Raw genomic sequence first — 20,183 nt, forward strand, 5'->3', positions numbered from 1 at the left:
ATCTGCCAAAAGTCGTTTTTCCGATTTTCCGATATAAAATAATCAGTTTTTTGACCACAACTTTAAAAATAATTGTCTGAATATGGAATGTCATACCTCGTTGAGTTCGTATTTAAATTTCCAATCGAACTGTGTTCAAACACTGGAATTAAAATTTTTGTCCATTTTTCGCAAATTTTGTTGATATTACCCCTTACAAAAAAAGGCAAAAAATCACAAAAAAATGTATTTTCCCAAATCCGTCAAAAAGTGATCGGGATGTTTAGCGTTGGTAATTAGCTATTCAAAACTGTTATTCTTTCATCTTTATGATCATTTTTATGGAAGTTATGATGAAAATTCCCATCGAAAATAGCCAAAAGTCGTTTTTCCGATTTTCCGACATAAAATAATCAGTTTTTTGACCACAACTTTAAAAATAATTGTCTGAATATGGAATGTCATACCTCGTTGAGTTCGTATTTAAATTTCCAATCGAACTGTGTTCAAAAACAGGAATTAAAATTTTTGGCCATTTTTGGCAAATTTTGTTGATGTTACCCCTTACAAAAAAAGGCAAAAAATCACAAAAAAAATGTATTTTCCCAAATTCGTCAAAAAGTGATCGGGATGTTTAGCGTTGGTAATTAGCTATTCAAAACTGTTATTCTTTCATCTTTATGATCTTTTTTATGGAAGTTATGATGAAAATTCCCATCGAAAATAGCCAAAAGTCGTTTTTCCGATTTTCCGACATAAAATAATCAGTTTTTTGACCACAACTTTAAAAATAATTGTCTGAATATGGAATGTCATACCTCGTTGAGTTCGTATTTAAATTTCCAATCGAACTGTGTTCAAACACTGGAATTAAAATTTTTGTCCATTTTTCGCAAATTTTGTTGATATTACCCCTTACAAAAAAAGGCAAAAAATCACAAAAAAATGTATTTTCCCAAATCCGTCAAAAAGTGATCGGGATGTTTAGCGTTGGTAATTAGCTATTCAAAACTGTTATTCTTTCATCTTTATGATCATTTTTATGGAAGTTATGATGAAAATTCCCATCGAAAATATCGAATATCTGCCAAAAGTCGTTTTTCCGATTTTCCGACATAAAATAATCAGTTTTTTTACCACAACTTTAAAAATAATTGTCTGAATATGGAATGTCATACCTCGTTGAGTTCGTATTTAAATTTCCAATCGAACTGTGTTCAAACACAGGAATTAAAATTTTTGTCCATTTTTCGCAAAATTTGTTGATATTACCCCTTACAAAAAAAGGCAAAAAATCACAAAAAAATTTATTTTCCCAAATCCGTCAAAAAGTGATCGGGATGTTTAGCGTTGGTAATTAGCTATTCAAAACTGTTATTTTTTCATCTTTATGATCATTTTTATGGAAGTTATGATGAAAATTCCCATCGAAAATATCGAATATCTGCCAAAAGTCGTTTTTCCGATTTTCCGACATAAAATAATCAGTTTTTTGACCACATCTTAAAAAATAATTGTCTGAATATGGAATGTCATACCTCGTTGAGTTCGTATTTAAATTTCCAATCGAACTGTGTTCAAAAACAGGAATTAAAATTTTTGGCCATTTTTGGCAAATTTTGTTGATGTTACCCCTTACAAAAAAAGGCAAAAAATCACAAAAAAAATGTATTTTCCCAAATTCGTCAAAAAGTGATCGGGATGTTTAGCGTTGGTAATTAGCTATTCAAAACTGTTATTCTTTCATCTTTATGATCTTTTTTATGGAAGTTATGATGAAAATTCCCATCGAAAATATCGAATATCTGCCAAAAGTCGTTTTTCCGATTTTCCGACATAAAATACTCAGTTTTTTGACCACAACTTTAAAAATAATTGTCTGAATATGGAATGTCATACCTCGTTGAGTTCGTAAATAAATTTCCAATCGAACTGTGTTCAAACACAGGAATTAAAATTTTTGTCCATTTTTCGCAAATTTTGTTGATATTACCCCTTACAAAAAAAGGCAAAAAATCACAAAAAAATGTATTTTCCCAAATCCGTCAAAAAGTGATCGGGATGTTTAGCGTTGGTAATTAGCTATTCAAAACTGTTATTCTTTCATCTTTATGATCATTTTTATGGAAGTTATGATGAAAATTCCCATCGAAAATATCGAATATCTGCCAAAAGTCGTTTTTCCGATTTTCCGACATAAAATAATCAGTTTTTTGACCACAACTTTAAAAATAATTGTCTGAATATGGAATGTCATACCTCGTTGAGTTCGTATTTAAATTTCCAATCGAACTGTGTTCAAACACTGGAATTAAAATTTTTGTCCATTTTTCGCAAATTTTGTTGATATTACCCCTTACAAAAAAAGGCAAAAAATCACAAAAAAATGTATTTTCCCAAATCCGTCAAAAAGTGATCGGGATGTTTAGCGTTGGTAATTAGCTATTCAAAACTGTTATTCTTTCATCTTTATGATCATTTTTATGGAAGTTATGATGAAAATTCCCATCGAAAATATCGAATATCTGCCAAAAGTCGTTTTTCCGATTTTCCGACATAAAATAATCAGTTTTTTTACCACAACTTTAAAAATAATTGTCTGAATATGGAATGTCATACCTCGTTGAGTTCGTATTTAAATTTCCAATCGAACTGTGTTCAAACACAGGAATTAAAATTTTTGTCCATTTTTCGCAAAATTTGTTGATATTACCCCTTACAAAAAAAGGCAAAAAATCACAAAAAAATTTATTTTCCCAAATCCGTCAAAAAGTGATCGGGATGTTTAGCGTTGGTAATTAGCTATTCAAAACTGTTATTTTTTCATCTTTATGATCATTTTTATGGAAGTTATGATGAAAATTCCCATCGAAAATATCGAATATCTGCCAAAAGTCGTTTTTCCGATTTTCCGACATAAAATAATCAGTTTTTTGACCACATCTTAAAAAATAATTGTCTGAATATGGAATGTCATACCTCGTTGAGTTCGTATTTATATTTCCAATCGAACTGTGTTCAAAAACAGGAATTAAAATTTTTGGCCATAATTTGCAAATTTTGTTGATATTACCCCTTACAAAAAAAGGCAAAAAATCACAAAAAAATGTATTTTCCCAAATCCGTCAAAAAGTGATCGGGATGTTTAGCGTTGGTAATTAGCTATTCAAAACTGTTATTCTTTCATCTTTATGATCCTTTTTATGGAAGTTATGATGAAAATTCGCATCGGAAATATCGAATATCTGCCAAAAGTCGTTTTTCCGATTTTCCGACATAAAATAATCAGTTTTTTGACCACAACTTTAAAAATAATTGTCTGAATATGGAATGTCATACCTCGTTGAGTTCGTATTTAAATTTCCAATCGAACTGTGTTTAAAAACAGGAATTAAAATTTTTGGCCATTTTTGGCAAATTTTGTTGATGTTACCCCTTACAAAAAAGGCAAAAAATCACAAAAAAATGTATTTTCCCAAATTTGTCAAAAAGTGATCGGGATGTTTAGCGTTGGTTATTAGCTATTCAAAACTGTTATTCTTTCATCTTTATGATCATTTTTATGGAAGTTATGATGAAAATTCCCATCGAAAATATCGAATATTTGCCAAAAGTCGTTTTTCCGATTTTCCGACATAAAATAATCAGTTTTTTGACCACAACTTTAAAAATAATTGTCTGAATATGGAATGTCATACCTCGTTGTTCGTATTTAAATTTCCAATCGAACTGTGTTCAAAAATAGGAATTAAATTTTTTGGCCCTTTTTTGCTAATTTTGTTGATGCTAACAAAAAAACGCAAAAAAAATATATTTTTTCTCAAATCCGTCCGTTTGATGAGAGCCCTGAGAAGCTGATGAACCTGTCTGCTTCCATCCCATAATTCAATGTTTTCATTTGTTACATTTGGTATAGCTTTGTTATTGTTACTACTGCTAACCTGTGTGAGCTGGCTCGTCCAAACGGGCTGAAAGAATAGATAATAAGGTCACAAAGGGTTTTTGGTTTACCCCGTAAAGTGTCAATCCAGGCACGCTAGAGAGAAATGTTTCTTAGACGTTCTATAGAGTTGTTGTGCTCAACCGTATATTTATCGCTAGAATATAGGCATGGAAATTGAGAAACCGGAGGGTGGCGGTTAGGGTTCTTGGTCTAGGGACGGCCGTGGAGTGGTCAGTGTAGTGAACTCCGAGGAACTCAATAAATCAGAGGGCCAGGAGGGGTCACAGCCGGACAATTGACGTCAACAATAAGTAACAATGATGTCGACTTGTAATTGAATTGATTGACAATATTTTATGTGAAACCAGAGGCCAGCAGCGAAACATATCCGGCTACGAGGGATCCAAGGACCCTTCACGACAGAATTTGTTTAGATTAGCATTAATCGGGGGGTTGGGCTTTGGGGTTGGGGTGTAGTTGCTCGATGGACTACTGGGTGAGTGGCCATAAAAAACGATAAGAAGATTCAATAAAAATACTTTAAGCGGAAAAACAAACTTGAATGGCATAAAAAAGGGAACAGCGCACACAAAAAGATTGAACTCCGCCCGCCCGATTGAAAGGGCGCAAAGCGAAAGGGAATCCAGCGTGGACAATATGTGCAGGACACCCCCTTAGGCAAGCAGAGAAGGAAGAAGGGAACGAAACTGCGCTTTTTAACTAATGAAATCGTTTGCTAAATGAAACGTGAAAAGTCAAATCAAATGAAAACCAGCCAGGGTTTCTTCTCGCCAGCGGAAGCGGAAATGTGTCGCCGTTCAGTGGCAGACAGAACCAAACAGAGCAACAAGGAGAATCAGAGAACTAAATATTTTAAAACCCAATCTCGAATGCGGTTACGCAAAACCAATTTAAATCCACTTGAGAGGCGAAGTTATCTCGATTTCTGGATTGGGCGGGCTCGGGACTTAAATTCAGTTTTGATGTGTGGCTAACTGTGTGTGCGTTTCCGTTTCCGGAAGAGGCAGAGATAGAGGCAGAGGCGCAGAAAATGTGGAAAATGGAAAACGGGGTGGCGGCACAGTCACTGCGGTCTGCACTCTGCTACGCGATTAATATGCTGATTTATTCGCAACGGAAGGGTTGCTTAATTTCCACTGACGGCTCTTTTATTTATCTACTCGTCCAGCCTGGACACAAGCCGAAAGTAACTCACATAAACATAAACTCCAGCCAGAGACCGCAATGCTGGATAGCAGATTTTAAAGAGGTATATAGGAGTCAGGTCATGAATACTTACATAAATGCAATATTCGGAGTGCTCTTGTACATTCGATCTATTTGTTTATTGTTCAGCCAAGCTGGACATATAAACATCGAAGAAACATCGAAGGCGTTCGTGAAACCCCATTAGACTCTCTGAATCAGAATTTAAAGTATCCATTAACCATTTAAACCACGGCAGTCTCTGTTTCTACCAAATGCCCTTATCCTTAGCCATTTTCAGCGGCCCAAAAAGTTGATCGCTTTAGTTCATTTTTCTACTTGGCATATCTTTTTCTTTTGGTGGTTTGCATATGCACAAACGTTGTTTGTTGGGCCCGCCAGCCAATTACTGCAATGAAGAAACACACAAACGCATAAATATCCCCAGCCAGGACAGCTCCGTAGCTGCCGGAGTCCTGCGACCTGTCTCGTGCCAGTGGACGACTGGAATTGTGTACTTGTTGTCTGGTTATCAACTCACTTCCGGAACTTAATGGTCTGAATCCTTTGGCTGCCTTGATTTAACCCCAGACCCATTTGCCACAGCTCCATGAAAGACGAAACATAGTTTTCCGTGAGATCCTGCAAGGCCAATTCCTACCCGCTTACCATCTTTCGATCTTTTGTGATTCCGCAATCCGAACCAACTTATGACGGATAAAAAACCGATCTAATTGAAACAAGTGTGAATGCAAGGGGTTTGGGGACCCTTAACAGTTTAAGTATCTCACAAAACCAGTGACAAATCTAAGTCGGCTTATCCAAAATACATAGATAAATTCACAATACAGGATGCCCTCCATCACGAAGGACACTGTCCGATTCCGCCTTTCATTGTTGACTTCCCCCCGGTTGTGCTTTGTTTTTAATGCACTTTTGATGAAACCATCATGTCACTTTACATCAAACCAAACCAAACAGGCAAAACAAAGTCAAACAAAGGAAGGAATAAAACTAAGCATACAAACGCTTCTTTGGACGCCCACGCAGATCCCAGACGAATCCGCCGAGTCCTTTGGGTCCTGCGGTGGTGCAGGGGTGCAGGGGTGCACACAATTTCTCCCCGGACAGACGGATTTTGGCCATTTAAAAGCGGCAGCTCGAAATCTCATAAACACCTCGCTCGGCACAAATTGAAATCTGGTTAGCGTACTGGCAAGGAGGGGCGCTAAACAAACATTGACACGCCCCCAGCGCAGGAGGCTGAGATTCGAAAAGCCAAGAGGTCGCTAAGTGGAAAAAATTCGAGCCGAATCATAAAACATTCCGCTTTCCACAAGTTCAACTGCCCACGCTTTCACAGTTACAGCTGTAAGCCGGTTACAGACCGTTGAAGTTGAAATTGTACGCAGAGATAAAAACATGTTGTACTAACCTTTTAGGGCTATATGTTTTTCTCTGTGTACGGAAACGGAGCTCATGCGTGCAAATCAGAGCGAGCCAGCCAAGTGCGGCCCAAGGACATGGGGCAAGGAGTCAGGGCTGCCAGGACATAGCTGATCGGACGGGGTTCTTCAGCACGGCAAAGTGGGTGGAGCACAAATAAATTTATTGGCTCGGCGTTGGCCCTGATGGGTAATAGCTGACCACGTGGGACTGCGCCTGTGGGACAGGATTCATGAGTCTTGTTATTCGCTTTCTGACGGATAGGGGTTTCTCGCACAGCGGAGCTCTTTTGTTGAATCTTTATTGAATTTTTATGGAATCGTTATGGGGATCGTTTAGCTGGAAGGTCGTGCACGTCATTTAGAAATGTTTAGTCGAATAAACCAAAGCTGACAGGGGAGTTGGGCGAGGGTGCAAAATGTCGTAAGCCAGATTTGGATACATATGTATTTAGCAGGCATATCGACAAAAGAGCTCTAGTAACCTGGAGTAACTAACTTTGTTGTTAAGACAATGATTCAATTGTTGCTAAATCTGTTAAGCATATTAAATCAAATCATGTTTAGCAAGTGTTCCTCACTTTGCTTTGCTACCTTCTTACAAACGATTCGAATATTGTAAAACCCAGTCAACAAGACGGCGTTTATTGACCCTCAGCCTCGATGACCCAACGACTTCAGATTCCGAGCAGAGAGCAGGATGGCATTAGGTAGCTAGTTAGATAGTTGAGGAGCCGCGGGGCACTCGTGGGTCTTTGTGGATCCATTGTGACTGTCATTGCAGCCGAGCTGTCGGAACAGCCGAAAAGTCACATGCAGAGCCCTTGGCCTGTTCCATTGTGTTTTTTAGTACTTCCTCGAGCAAAGAACCCTGAACTGACAACAATGGCTGGGCAGCAATGTGTCATGCTTGTTGATTTGTAAGGATGCAGTGCAGCCGCTGGAATTGTATTGACCGGAAAATCATAAAGCTCTTTGTTGCCGAGAGGAAATCAAATCGAAGCGGCCTCGTCATGGAACTGGACCATCTCTTCGAGACCGGAAATGTTGCCCAGTGTATTTAATCTCTGTCCGCTCTTCGATTTTCCATTACCCTATTATAATCCTTCCTCCTTTTTTCTCATTTTTTCCCATTTTTCGCGTTTCTTCGTCTTTGAAAAGCCTTCGCTTCCGCCGCAAAGTTGCTCCGATCGGCGGCGTTATTATCATGGAAAATTGTTTATAAGTTGACAGGCAGTAAACAGGATTTGCCTGCGCACATCGGAAGTGTCAGAAGAAGCGGAATGTTAAGCAGTCAAAGTTGGAGTCCAAATTAGCATCCAACTATCTTTGACAGGAAGCCAACTTTTCCGAATATGTGGGTGCAAGCGCCTGAGGTCGTGGGGAGTCTTCCTTCTCGTCTTCCACAATTTTGGGGCAAGTGGGCAAGAGGTGGCAGACAACAGGTTCTAGTTCAGCCAGTTCCCGTACAATCGCCTACAAATATGTGTTTCTTTTCTATTGGACTTTGATCATATACACATGTACGATTGGCATGCCTAACAGCGATTATTACATGTTTTTGTGTTCTTGTATATCGAGCCGATCTATATCTCCCATGTCTTCCCATGCCCCCCGCGTTATCCGACCGGCTTGGGTTACTTGTTGTTGGTGGGATCGGGTTTTCACGGATATACATATGGCAAATGACCCAGAAATGACACGCACACAAAACGATTTCCCGACGCCTGAATTGACATGACCTGACCTGGATGAGCAATGTCCACCCCTCACTATCTGTATAGTGATAGATATATATCTGGATCCCAGCCACACCCACTCTCACTCACCACTCATATGCACATCCACATTCGCCAGCGTGTCTGGTTTTCCTTCGGTTGGAGCATATATGTATGTACGTGTGTACCTGCACAGAGAAAATAATACAGGGCTTTAGAAATGTATTGAAATTCATCAAAAAAGGTAAATGATTACGAACTAAAGTGTGATATTTGTACTCTACGCATGGGCAATTAAAAAAATGTGTTGTTAAGTAACGCTATTAAAAAAATTAATAATCTGCCAGCTGCCACAATCTAGGATTCTTTCGTCAGTATAATTACTGATTGTTTTTAGTGATACGAGTATAAAAAGTTCAATTTTTAAGTTAGGATTCAATCCCTTAAAAATATTTAATGAAAATGTATTTCAAACTATTTAAATGGATAATAAAATATAAATACAAATTTTAATACGAAAACTACATACGTTTTTATTAGATTGAGTAAATTGACATTGAGCATGCATAATTCAATACTGCAAGAGCGACAACAAAAAGTGGACGTTAATAGAAATTTATTTCCGTGTACCATACCGCCTGGCTTATCCATTTGTGAAGTCACATTAACCATTATGATTTATCCACATGGGTGGTTGGGCGGACAAGGACGAGCGGCGTCCGGTAAGTGCCGCTGTGCATTTGAGTGGAAACTATAGATAATATTTTTATAGTTGCACTGCCACCGATTAAGTGTGTGAATATGTACGTGTCCCTGCATCGCATATGTGGCTGCTTGTGGCCAGTCTGTTTCCTATATTAAAATGTTGCCCGAATTGAAATTTATTTTTGCCAATTTCTTGATTTATGACTAAGCATTTTCCCCATTGCCCCAAGACTCCCAACCCAAGCTCCCCCTTCCAATACACGCACAAGTTTTGGTGACTGTCCACTGGTCAGCAAAAGATGCGTCAGCGTTTAATTTCATTTTCGACATGTGCCGGGAAAGGGACAGTTTCACCACAACAAGGAGCCGCCTAATTGACACATACAATTTGCTTCTCCCCTGCAACTGCGAGGCGCACAAAAGGGTAGATGGCTGTTAAAGGCTTTTCCAACTACGTGACCTTTGCCCAAACGCACGGACCAAATTAAAAGACACGAAAGCGTTTGATAATAGGCCGCATCATAAGCAGCTGCAGGTTTGTTCATTACTGCCAAATGAACACATGTGCCGAATAAGAATTTAACTTGATACACATGTGAGAAAATATATAGTTTTCTGATCGCCGCATGGATGTCCGACTCTACAATTATTAAAATTTAAAAGATTATATGATCAAAAACAAAGTTCGTGCAACAATAGCGGTAGGACCGCTTCGCTTATCCTTGCCAGCTTTGCCTGCCTCTTTTCATTAGCCTCGAGTACATCAATCATCGGCTTGTTTTAATTTTAAAGAAATTGCCCACCCCCTGCGGTGTGGTTTGGACCCTTACTGGAATCCTCTGCACCATGCCACACCCCAGCCGACCATCATCCCCCGAAATCCGACCAACCACATCCGGAATCCCGCCCACAAACTGATTTAACCAACGTACAGAAGCCATCTCTTTCCTGCTCCCAGGGAAATTTCCCTCTCGAGGGAAATTCGCCGCTGAAGGAGCGCCATTTTGAAAGTTTTCCCACCACGCCTTACATGCCTCCCTCATTTTCCAGGGGCTCGGCTCAAGTTTCACTTTTTGTGCGCCTGCCAAGATTGATTAATTTTAATAAGCGACGGCTCAGAAATTTTTGATTAGGAAAAATGCAAATTTCGGACGCAGTAAAATTTTGTAGCAATTTTAATTTGCTCCCCGCGGCTTAACCAAGTTTAATAAAGGCATTAAAGCTAAAGAAAACAACCGGGGATTACTTGACTTACTGCCTTTCGCAGCATATTGTTCTTTATGATAGATCGTAGAATTAATCGTTTAAAAATACATTTTGTTTATGTTTAAATTAGTGTTCTCAATTAGTTGAAATAAATAATTATATATACGTTAAAACTAGTCCATCTCCTTATTATCTGTATAGTAATGTTTCGTCGTCAGCTAATCATCCTCAATCGTCGATTTACGCATTAAAATAAACTCTGTACCACGCAATAAAAAAAATACCTATATAAACACCCATGTACAGTGGAAACAGGCTGGGATGGTCATCGTTGTCCTTGGTAGGATCGGTCCAACAAACTTCGAAGCTTCAAAAAAAATGTAACTTTATGCTTAAACTTAATACTAGGGTTTGTCTATAAAACCCAAAAACAAACGTATTTAAGAGTAGCAATGTCCAAATATGGGGCACTGCCCGGACGACCATCGTACATGGGCAAGAATATGGAAACGGACGCACTAAAACAGAAGAGGCTTTACGGGAAAAAAGCGTACAAGCTAGAGGAATCGGTGAAAACATTAGATCGCTCTTCATCGTGAACTGAATATACACAACACCAAAAAATATGTATGCGGAAGAACAAACATATATATTGAAAGCAAAGGGAACCCTACGACTACTGCACTAAGGAGCTCAAGTGGAGGGCAGCAGATGGTCCTTAAGTTCCCTCCTCTAGGTCTCAAAGTATTTGTAGACTGCCGTCACATAGGACATCACCTGCATCCAGTCGGGTCGTTCGATCTGACACATATCATTGATATTCTGGTTGCGAGATTTTCAGATAAGAATAAAAACAATCAAACAAATGGAGCCCCAGTTGGCCATGGAAACTCACCAGTGTTGTGCCAATGCCCACGGACTCGGCAGCCGCAAATGCCAGTGAAAAGTTGCGCCGCTTGTTGGCAGGAGTCAGTTGATCGTACGGAATGCGATCCGGCAAATACGAGTGTAGGATAGCACAGAAGGCCAACCCATCGTTCCACGACGAGCTGAAGTTGGTGATGTCAATGTTGCGGTAACCCACTGTTTTGTTTTGGCACCACTTCAAGAGGGCGTTGCGCTTTGAACCACCATTCTTGGCCAGCATGTTTAGCGGGTCCTTGCGTTCGCCTGAGAAACACGGAAAAGTGAACTTTAAGATCACGCATACATCTAGCCGATTCAAGCTGCTTACCGCTGATAAATGACTTTGAGACGTTACCAAATGGCAGCCCGCCGCTACTGCTGCTGCCCGCGCTGCTGGGCGTGGCCGGCGTAGAAGGTTGGGAGACGTTCTGTATCTGGCTTTGGGTAGTTGTTATCCCAAGCTGTTGCTGCTGCTGTTGATCGCGCAGCGGCAAAGTGGCTTTGGTAGTGCTAGCTGAATCTCCTCCGCTGCCAGATGAAATATTGCTTCCCTGTCCGGCACCGGCTGGATTGCCAACGTTTACGTGCAAGTTACTGCTCTGCAGCACAGGCAACCGAAGCTGTGGAGAATTAAAGGTAAAGAATTGATTTAGTACACAAATAGAATAGAGCACTCGAATTCCCTTTCGATTGAATACTCACGCTCTCATGCCAGTCACTGGAGGGAGGAAAGATAATGGGCGTAGTCCCCAGGTCAGGAGTTCCGCTGTTTAGGCTAGACGTCGAGCTGTAGTGGGATTCCGCCTCGTCGGCTTTGCCCTGCTGTAGGATCAAAGGTGTTAGTTGCTTTGCGGAGGAATAACCTTTCACACCTCTTACCGATTTGTTATTCTCAATACTCTCAATGAGCGTTTTAACAGACAGCCGCGAGTCCTGTCGGCTGAAGCTAAGCTTGCTGCGTCGCGTGGCCATCTCCATCTCACGCTGAACTGTGGATAGCACCGACTGCGGAGTTTCCGACTGCTGCAGTTCTGTAAGGGTTAAGAAAGAGCATTAAACATTAGCGGTTCATCACATAAACAGACGGCAACTGGGCTTACGCTGTTTGGTAAGTTTTTCAAGCTGCTGCTCCAGCAGTCTGATCTTTTCTTTCTGCGTCTTGTTGTCGAGAACTAGCTGCTCCCGGGCGCTGAGCGCCTCAGTCTTGAAGTCGTTGGCCACTCGCACAGTCATGAGAAGGTCGGCCTGGAACTGCTGCCACTCCTCGGCCTCCTTGCGCCGCAGCTGTGTCTCCTGGTCGAGTCTACACTCTGCCTCACCCAGCTTCAGTTGAACATCGCCCAGATGGCGCTGAGTTTCAGCTAGCAGGGATTGCAACTGGGCTTTGTCTTCCTGATGGCATTTGCACTGAACCTGCAGTTCGGCCACGCGTTCCTCCAGCGCCTGCCATTCTCCAGCTATTTTGTCCTTATCACGTTGGAGCTGCTCCAAGCGGTATTCCAGGTGAGAGACCGCACACTTGGCGTTATTCTTGACCACTTTGCATTCCTCAGTTAAGCCGGAAAGCTGGTCACGTAGTCTTCTCAGCTCAGCTTGGCTGCGAGAGCACTGATCTTGTAATTCAGCCACACGTTCTTCTAGGGCATCCTTCTCCTTTCTGGCCACATCCAGCACATCGCTTAGGTCTGTCTTGTCTCCTCTGGACAAATCCGCTTCCAGCTCCTCGATCTTTGAGCGCGCATTCTCCAGAAGAGTGCTCAACCGACTGATTTCGATGGCCCTCTGCGATATCTCTTCCATGGCCTGCGAAAACTGAGCCTCTCCTTGCCGCCGCTCTGCGTTTGCTGCATCCAACTGAGAATCCAACAGGGCAATACGTTCTCTCTGGCGCTGTAGCTCCTGTTGTCCAGCTTCCCGGGCCTGTTTCAGTTCCGCCAGCTCAGATCCCAGTTCCTCCTGCTTGAGCAAAACCGCCTCGCGCTCCTCCTGTGATGTCTTGATCAGATCCAGAAGCTTCTGCTCCCTCTCCGAAACACTTACTTCGGGTGCAGGCTGCTTGGTATCCCGAATTATCAGCTCTTGCAGCGTGCTAATCTGTGTACGCGATTCATTTAGCTTCTCCGTCTGTCGGCATAGCGACTGGAAGAGCACATCCTTCTCCTCGGCTAGACGCTCATTCTCCGTCTGCGTATCCGTCAGCTGGGTTTGCAAATCGGCCAGCTCCTGCAATGTAGCCTGTAGCTCCTCGTTAGTGGAGTAGTGTGTCTCCTCCATTTGAATGATCTTGTCTTGCAGGCAGGCTACAGAGATCTCGCTGGAGGATGATTGCTTATCCCAATCGGGAGTGAGGCAGGGTGTGCCATCATGCGCATCGTGTGCCTGGATATGGGAAGGAAATGGGGATAATGTTAGGGGCTTTTGCGTCACTAGAAATCGTCTGGCAATACTTACACTGGGCAGGGCTATTGAAGCGGGCGCTGAACTGTGCAGCCGCTGCGAGTCTTGAATGATCTGGTGCTTCTCCGCATCCGACAGCGGTGAGTTTACTACGTCCCGCAGCCGATTGCGCAGAGATTCATTCTCGTATTTCAAATTGCCGATTTCCATCTGGGCCTTTTCCTGTAGACTCTGTAAGCACAAGTATCAGACTGATCAGTGTTACTTCTCTCTGGGCTGCGCTAATGTGGCTGCTGTTGCATTACGACGCAAAAGCAGACTACTACACCCACTTAAAGGAGCGCTATGTATCGCATTTAATATTCGCGGATAAGTGAGGGTAGCGAAGCGCAGCGTCCAAGAAAACGGTTTAACCCAGAGCGCGCTTTTACGCCGATTATAACCTTGTTTTTCGTAGCCTTTCTAAGTAAGATACAACTCTTTTCGGACTCATTATAAAAATAAAAAAACTCTAGAACTATGCTAATATTTAAGGTAGTAAATTGAAATGGCTCACTTCCTACTACTGAATTCTCTAGACCACCCCCTTAGTGCAAGTGTATATGATGACTTTATCAACGCCGGAGAGGCAGCAGAAACATCAATCAGCCGTGACAACACAGCAGCAACTTGTGGTTAGCCAGCGTCCCCGTGCTCGCTTACCGTTCACCCCCCGTTAGCCAGCCCAAACCATCTTCACCAGTTACACCCCCGGGCGAACTTTTGCGCACCTGCATCTTAACCAGATCGCCCTTCAGCTTGGCCACCTCGCTTTGGTATGGCAACAGCTCCGTGATGCGTGTCTCCAGTTGCATTTGCTCGCTTCTGAATCTCTCCAGCTGTTTGTGCAGCTCCTGCATTTTGTTGTTAGCCTGTGTGGTTGAGGTTCGATTACTATATGACAACTGGGCAACAAATAGAGACTTAACTTACCTCTAGTAGTTGCTGTTGTTGCTGTTCGTTGTTGAGGAGCTGCTGTTGCTGCTGTTGCTGCTGCTGCTGTTGCTGGTAGCTGCTTGCTGCCACAGCGGCAACAGCAACGGCAGCTGCTGCTGCGGGAAAAGCGCTGACCGGACTATCAGCACTGGTGTTGCTGCCGTTCGCCGATGTTGCTGTTGCAGTGGCCGTGGCCGCTGCTGCTAGTTGCTGGTAGAAATCTGCTGCAGCGGCGGCAGCAGCGCCACCATCTTGCAGTGCGGCCAATGCGTTGTTGTTATTGATGTTGCTGTTGCTGGAGCTCCCAGTCGCTGAAGCCTGCGGCACTGCTGCCAGGGAAGTCATCAGTGGTTGCTGTGGATCATGTGGCTCAGGTGCATTGCTTTGTGGCTGCTGCACTGGCAACTGCTTTGGCTGCTTTTGGCCCTTGAGCTTGGACTTCTTTTGAGGCAAGGTGTTGCTTTGAGGCTTCTGCTGTAGCTGCTGCTGCTGTTGCTGCTGTTGCTGCTGTTGACGCCTCTGTTCCTGCTGCTGATTGGTCAGCAGTAGCGCCCCCTCGTCACCCACATCCACGCCCCTTTCGTAACTGGCGGTCTCCTGGTGGGCGTAGAACTTTGCTGCGGTGATGCTGTGCTGCTGCTGCTCGTGGGCGGTATTCAATGAAGTGCTCGATTGCGACTTCTGACGATTGTTGTTGGAGGAATTTTGCTGCTGCTTGTGCGACGAGTTGGAGGAATGGGAGCTGGAGGTGCCCTGTCCTCTGCGGAACAAGGATTTCAGTTTGATCATCTTGCTGCCAGTCGTTCCTTGCTCGTTGCAAAACGTGAACCATCAACAATATACTTGTTGCTTTTAAACGTATTTAATATTAACCATCATTTGATTTATTGTGGCTCGTGTACTAAATGCAGTCTGGGGCTAAACTCGATTACTTTGATCTTTTATCGTTCGTAGTGCTTTTAATGATTCCTAATGTGTAATTATGCAAATTTAATTTACATTTTCGCCTTTTTTTCGTTTGTCGTTGAATATCACTTGTCGCACTTTGCAACTTCTTTTTCAGATTCTTGTTATAAACTTATTTCGCTCAGAACTTGTACTACAAGACGGGCGACGAATGAGTCAATGGGTGAATAGAGAAAAGCGGCTTCAAATTAGATTTCACAAGCAACAGATGCTCGTGTTGCATGCAACAAAAGTGTACAACAATACAACCCGCTTGCGGCGGCGAACAATCACAGTGCATTGTTTTTGTCACTGGGAGAGCGGCTAAGAGAGAGATAAAGAGAGAAACCAAAACAAACGCACAATCGCATTTTCATTCACACCCGATTATCAATTAAAGGCACTCCAGGATTTGTGATCCACTTCTACCAGCCCGGTGCTGGAATGGTTATGGAATGGCAATAGAAGACCCGGGCCCTGCTACAACGCCAACAATTCGACGGCCGCACTTGAACACACTGAAAGTCACACGTACGCTTCTGGTTCTGGACAAACGGGGCCAAGCCACCAGCATCAGAAGTTAAAGAAAAGAATACAAGGCTTGCCAGAACGGGGATCGCATTTCCTACGGATAATACACGTCGAATCACCATATCCTTGACCTCTGCTGTAGGCGTTGGGCTTGTGAGCGCGAGAGAGGACTCTTTCTCTTCACCCACTGGCCACAGAGACCACCCCAACCCACCTCTCACACCACTCATCAACCCGGAGAAGTGTGCGTGTGTGCTTTCACATGCACACCGGATTACTCATGTCACGACGCGGCACGAAAACGGAGCAAAAAGACAACAGGAGAACAAAGTGAACTGCAACTGAGCAAATGGCATTGCCAGCTGACCGCAGCGGAGCCGCACTTGCAACACGCCGAACAGAAGTGTTGCAAAACAGTCAGATCTTTAAATTTAGCTGGTTTGCCATTTATGGCCTCGAGTGATTTCTATTTGGATTTCTTTTTTGTGACAGCGACCCACGCGAAACATACAAATTGTGTCTTTTACTTTGGGCTAAAAATTGAAACGCAAACAGTGAAGTGACATCATGCTGAGCACGAGCGAAACACGAAATAAAATTCATGTATTCAGAGGAACACTTTTTGCCTAATTGCCAATGGACACGGGAGTTTTTCTTATCACCAGGGCGGGGGTTTATCTTTATCATGTTTGTATAGCGATAAGTTAGATATTTGGATAGAACACAAGCACGGCATCCAACTTGGCATTGGTATTCTTATTTTCAGCTGCAATTTGAATGCGCGCCCAAATTCGGGAACTATGCAATACTTTAAATGCGGTGCTGGGAGAGAGGGCAAAACAGGATGTTGGGAGAGCGAGTGAGAGCGGAGATCTGCTTGCCCTTCAACGAGAGGCAGCGACAACAATGGAGTTGCCAGAAAGGGAACAGTAATTGAATGAAAATCAGAAAGAGAGAACGAGAGAAAGGTGGATAATGAATCAACGCGTCAACAATCAAACATAAGCAATGCCGTCTAACTATGTACACCAGATAGCTGTAAAAGGAATTTATTTCCCTTTTCACACTCTCTTTCGTAAAAAAAACTGCAATACGCCAACAAAACGAAAGGCCAACTTCACACGCACACCAATATGGTGCTCAAACAATACACGCACACTTTTACACGAAACGTACGTACCGAGCGAAGAACTTTGTTGCTCATTGCTAATTTTGTTAAACTTAACTGCAGCACATATTTCGTTGGGAAACAGTAAACAAAAATAAAGGTAAATTACGCAAAACGAGGCAAGCCACGCACGACACCAAATAAGCGAACAACTGGCGACAAAGCGACGCGCGTTTCGGTTTTCTGCTGCTTCCCGACAACAACAAGTGTCTAGTCGACTGCGCATATCGATATACCCGATAACACTCAACGCCGGGGCGCTGCGGGCACGGCGCATGCGTGACACGATGTTCAACACTGGATGGGCGCGAAAAACTGTCACTTTCAAATAATTGGACTTGATATAAGAAATTTTATCATAATAATGAACTCATACAAACGCAGTTTTGTCGAAGAGTTAATTCCTTAACTTTTAGAGAATGGCTAAGAATAATTTTGATAAAAATAATAATTAGGCAATAAATAATTTCATTAAGCTCTTGACCAGCGAAATTTTCTTCAGTACACTGGAATAAACCCAACGGGTAGATATTTGTTGTCTACTTAGATACTTTAGTTGTCTACGAAATGAATGCTATAACTATATGTAAATTACGAATCACAGGTGATGTTGATGAGCTCCAGAACGTTTAACGTGGCACTACGAAATTCAATGGCGGGGGGTTTTAGTTTCTCTCAGTGTCGCCCAGTTGGATAAGACTTCACTCCCTTCTTCTGAGCTTTTCCTCTGCTGTCTCCTCTCCAGCGTGGGCCTTATCAAAGACAAGGCAGCAAAGCTGCTGAAGAAACCGCAAGAAGCAGCAAAGCGTGTCTGCCATTCAGCGGGAGAGAGGGGATTCAGTCGCGGCTTTCAGCATTTCTGCCACTTCCACGTTTCTTCCCTCTTTCCCCACCCCATTTCTCTTTTTATGATTTGTATTACTTGCAAGCTACGTACATACGTAAGAGGTCTATGACCAAAAGGCCAGCCCGAAACAGAGCTTACCACCCGTCCCCCAAAATATTAAAGAAATGATAATGAGTAAAAGAAGCCGAACGTTTTTTCAGATGGGTTACATGAGGGGGGTTCAAAGCCCCCCGGCCATTCACTGGCGTTTAAAAGGCAAAAGATCTGTAAGATTTGTTTTTTTTTTTCGGTGGCACCCAAACCCTTTCCAACCAAATTTGGTGGAGTTCTATCGCCCAGCAGTTCGCCTTCCAGCGCGCCTTGAAAATGGAAATGATTTCTGTGACACCCGCGTTTAAGAATGTTACGCTTTGGCGCGCGAAAGAAATGTGTTGGCAATATCGGTGCTTTTCCCACACTTTCAAGAAATTACGGACATCAGATGACAGAGGACAGATCTGTTCAGCAGAGATGTGTATCAATTTACGAGGTGACCATTCTTTAAATGTAGAACACAAGGGAGTTTAATGCCTATGGAAGGACGGGACAGGTCAAAGGACCACATGGCCATGTGCCCCTTGCAACCGAGGTGGAACTTAGTTGGGAAGTCTGCAAGGGTAGGGGTAAGGAATAGCAGTGTTGAATAGTTTTGAAGCCACTTTTCGCCGCTGCAGCGGACTGCGCAGCGTTTACCGTTACCACTCGAATTAGACGCGGCTCTTTTTTGATATTTATGTACTATGTTTCTGTTCGTGTTTATCGACCTTTGTTCGCTCCGCTTGTCTTACGTACATTGTGTGTTGTTGTACGAACGGCGGACACAATAAATTATTTTTAGAAAATGGTTTCGTTTTCGCTAATATAAACATTTATGCGTGGCTCGGAGTTAAAAGTTGCTTTGTTGATGGTTTACGTTTTGCTGCGCTGCTTACGTTTTTGTTGCTAGTGCAGAAGCAGAAAGTGGAAGTTTCAAAATTTCACTTTCCCGATATTGATATAATGCTCTTTTGATGGTTTTTGTATCAAAAGCCACCAACAACTACGATCTGCTTTATGCTTTACATTTCTTTGAGTTTTTGTTTCTTCATTGTACTCACCCTGCTTCCCGCGGCGAATGTAGAAAATGGAGAGGTGCTGAAGAGAGAGAGAGAGAGAGGGGCAGAGGAGGAGGAGGCAGCGGCAACCGAAATCAAACGGTTCTTCTCCTAGATTAGCCCTTCCTTTTAACTGTGTTTTCTCCGGTTCCGAATCCGTTGTTTTTGTGTGTACTACTATTCATACGCACTTGCACCTTTGGACACCGAAAAAACAAAAATAAAATAGATCGGAGGCTTGGGCTACACACACACTGAACACACTCGAAAAAACAGCTGGCGCGTTAATTACATTAAAAATTCGCAAGCGAAACCTCCAAACAATGGCAGAAATGCAACTAATTAGCAATTATTTGCAGATTTCTTTGTTTTCTCAACGCTTCTTCTTTGCACAAATTCCAATTAGACGATGCGGCGGCAGCCATCTGCAAATGCCATTTGTTGTTGAGTCCCGTTATTTTGCAGACAGAGCAAGTGCAGTTATAGGCGAAACTGGGGGAGCGGACGAGCGAAAGAAATAGCCAATGACCTCCCCTTGATGACGGGCTATTAATATTCATTTACATGGCTTTTCTTGTCTTGTTTTTGTGTGCAGTGGAACACATGACTCCACACACAGGAGGATGCTACTGTTCGATTTGTTGCTTTATTAATAGAAGTCACAGAATTGCCAATCTCCGATTGGAATCACAGCCGCTCGCGGGGATACCGATTGCCGGACTACCGGAGTGCTACTGGTTAGTTAAGCAGCGCCTATAGCCGTGATTAGTCCCGTTGCAGCCTGCCAATATGTTACGTTTTTGGTTTTGCTTTGGATTTTGTTATTGTGGTGGCTTGTTATCGTTTAACGATACGATTTGTCCGCGGTCGACGTCGCGTCGCTGCTTTTTGTTGTTGCGTTTTGTTATTGTTGTTATTGCTGGCGATGGGAGATCTTCGATTAGTTTCACTTTTTCGCTGCCTTAGTGTGGCCGTAGCTAGAGTACCTATAAATACCACAATGTCACACTGTTCATCAAAGATGAAATGTATATTAATTTAAATTTTAAATCATTTTAATTATCCAGAGAGTCGTGACA

At 42.6% G+C, this 20,183-nt stretch overlaps 1 protein-coding gene across 6 annotated transcripts; it reads right to left on the reverse strand.

Annotated features, from left to right (window-relative positions):
* Positions 1-10,238: 10,238 nt before the first annotated feature.
* LOC6555545 (cytospin-A) lies at positions 10,239-20,099 on the reverse strand. 6 transcript variants are annotated; one of them, XM_015153281.2, is made up of 10 exons: positions 19,108-20,099; positions 14,478-15,240; positions 14,276-14,416; positions 13,560-13,736; positions 12,209-13,487; positions 11,988-12,139; positions 11,811-11,930; positions 11,437-11,728; positions 11,098-11,372; positions 10,239-11,024 (listed from the first exon to the last, which is right to left on the reverse strand). In XM_015153281.2, exons 2-10 carry the CDS (start codon positions 14,823-14,825, stop codon positions 10,935-10,937), a joined length of 2,874 nt encoding a protein of 957 aa, XP_015008767.1. In that variant the 5' UTR covers positions 14,826-15,240; positions 19,108-20,099; the 3' UTR covers positions 10,239-10,934. The 6 variants fall into 6 exon arrangements, with proteins under 6 accessions (XP_015008767.1, XP_001982406.1, XP_026838978.1 ...); XM_001982370.3 differs by lacking the exon at positions 19,108-20,099 and adding an exon at positions 17,137-17,214 and having other exon boundaries at positions 14,478-15,449; XM_026983177.1 differs by lacking the exon at positions 19,108-20,099 and adding an exon at positions 17,137-17,204 and having other exon boundaries at positions 11,811-11,927; positions 14,478-15,579.
* Between the last annotated feature and the right edge of the window lie 84 nt (positions 20,100-20,183).

Source organism: Drosophila erecta, unplaced genomic scaffold (genome assembly GCF_003286155.1).
Source record: "Drosophila erecta strain 14021-0224.00,06,07 unplaced genomic scaffold, DereRS2 tig00000283-arrow-arrow-pilon, whole genome shotgun sequence".
NCBI classification, from domain to species: domain Eukaryota; kingdom Metazoa; phylum Arthropoda; class Insecta; order Diptera; family Drosophilidae; genus Drosophila; species Drosophila erecta.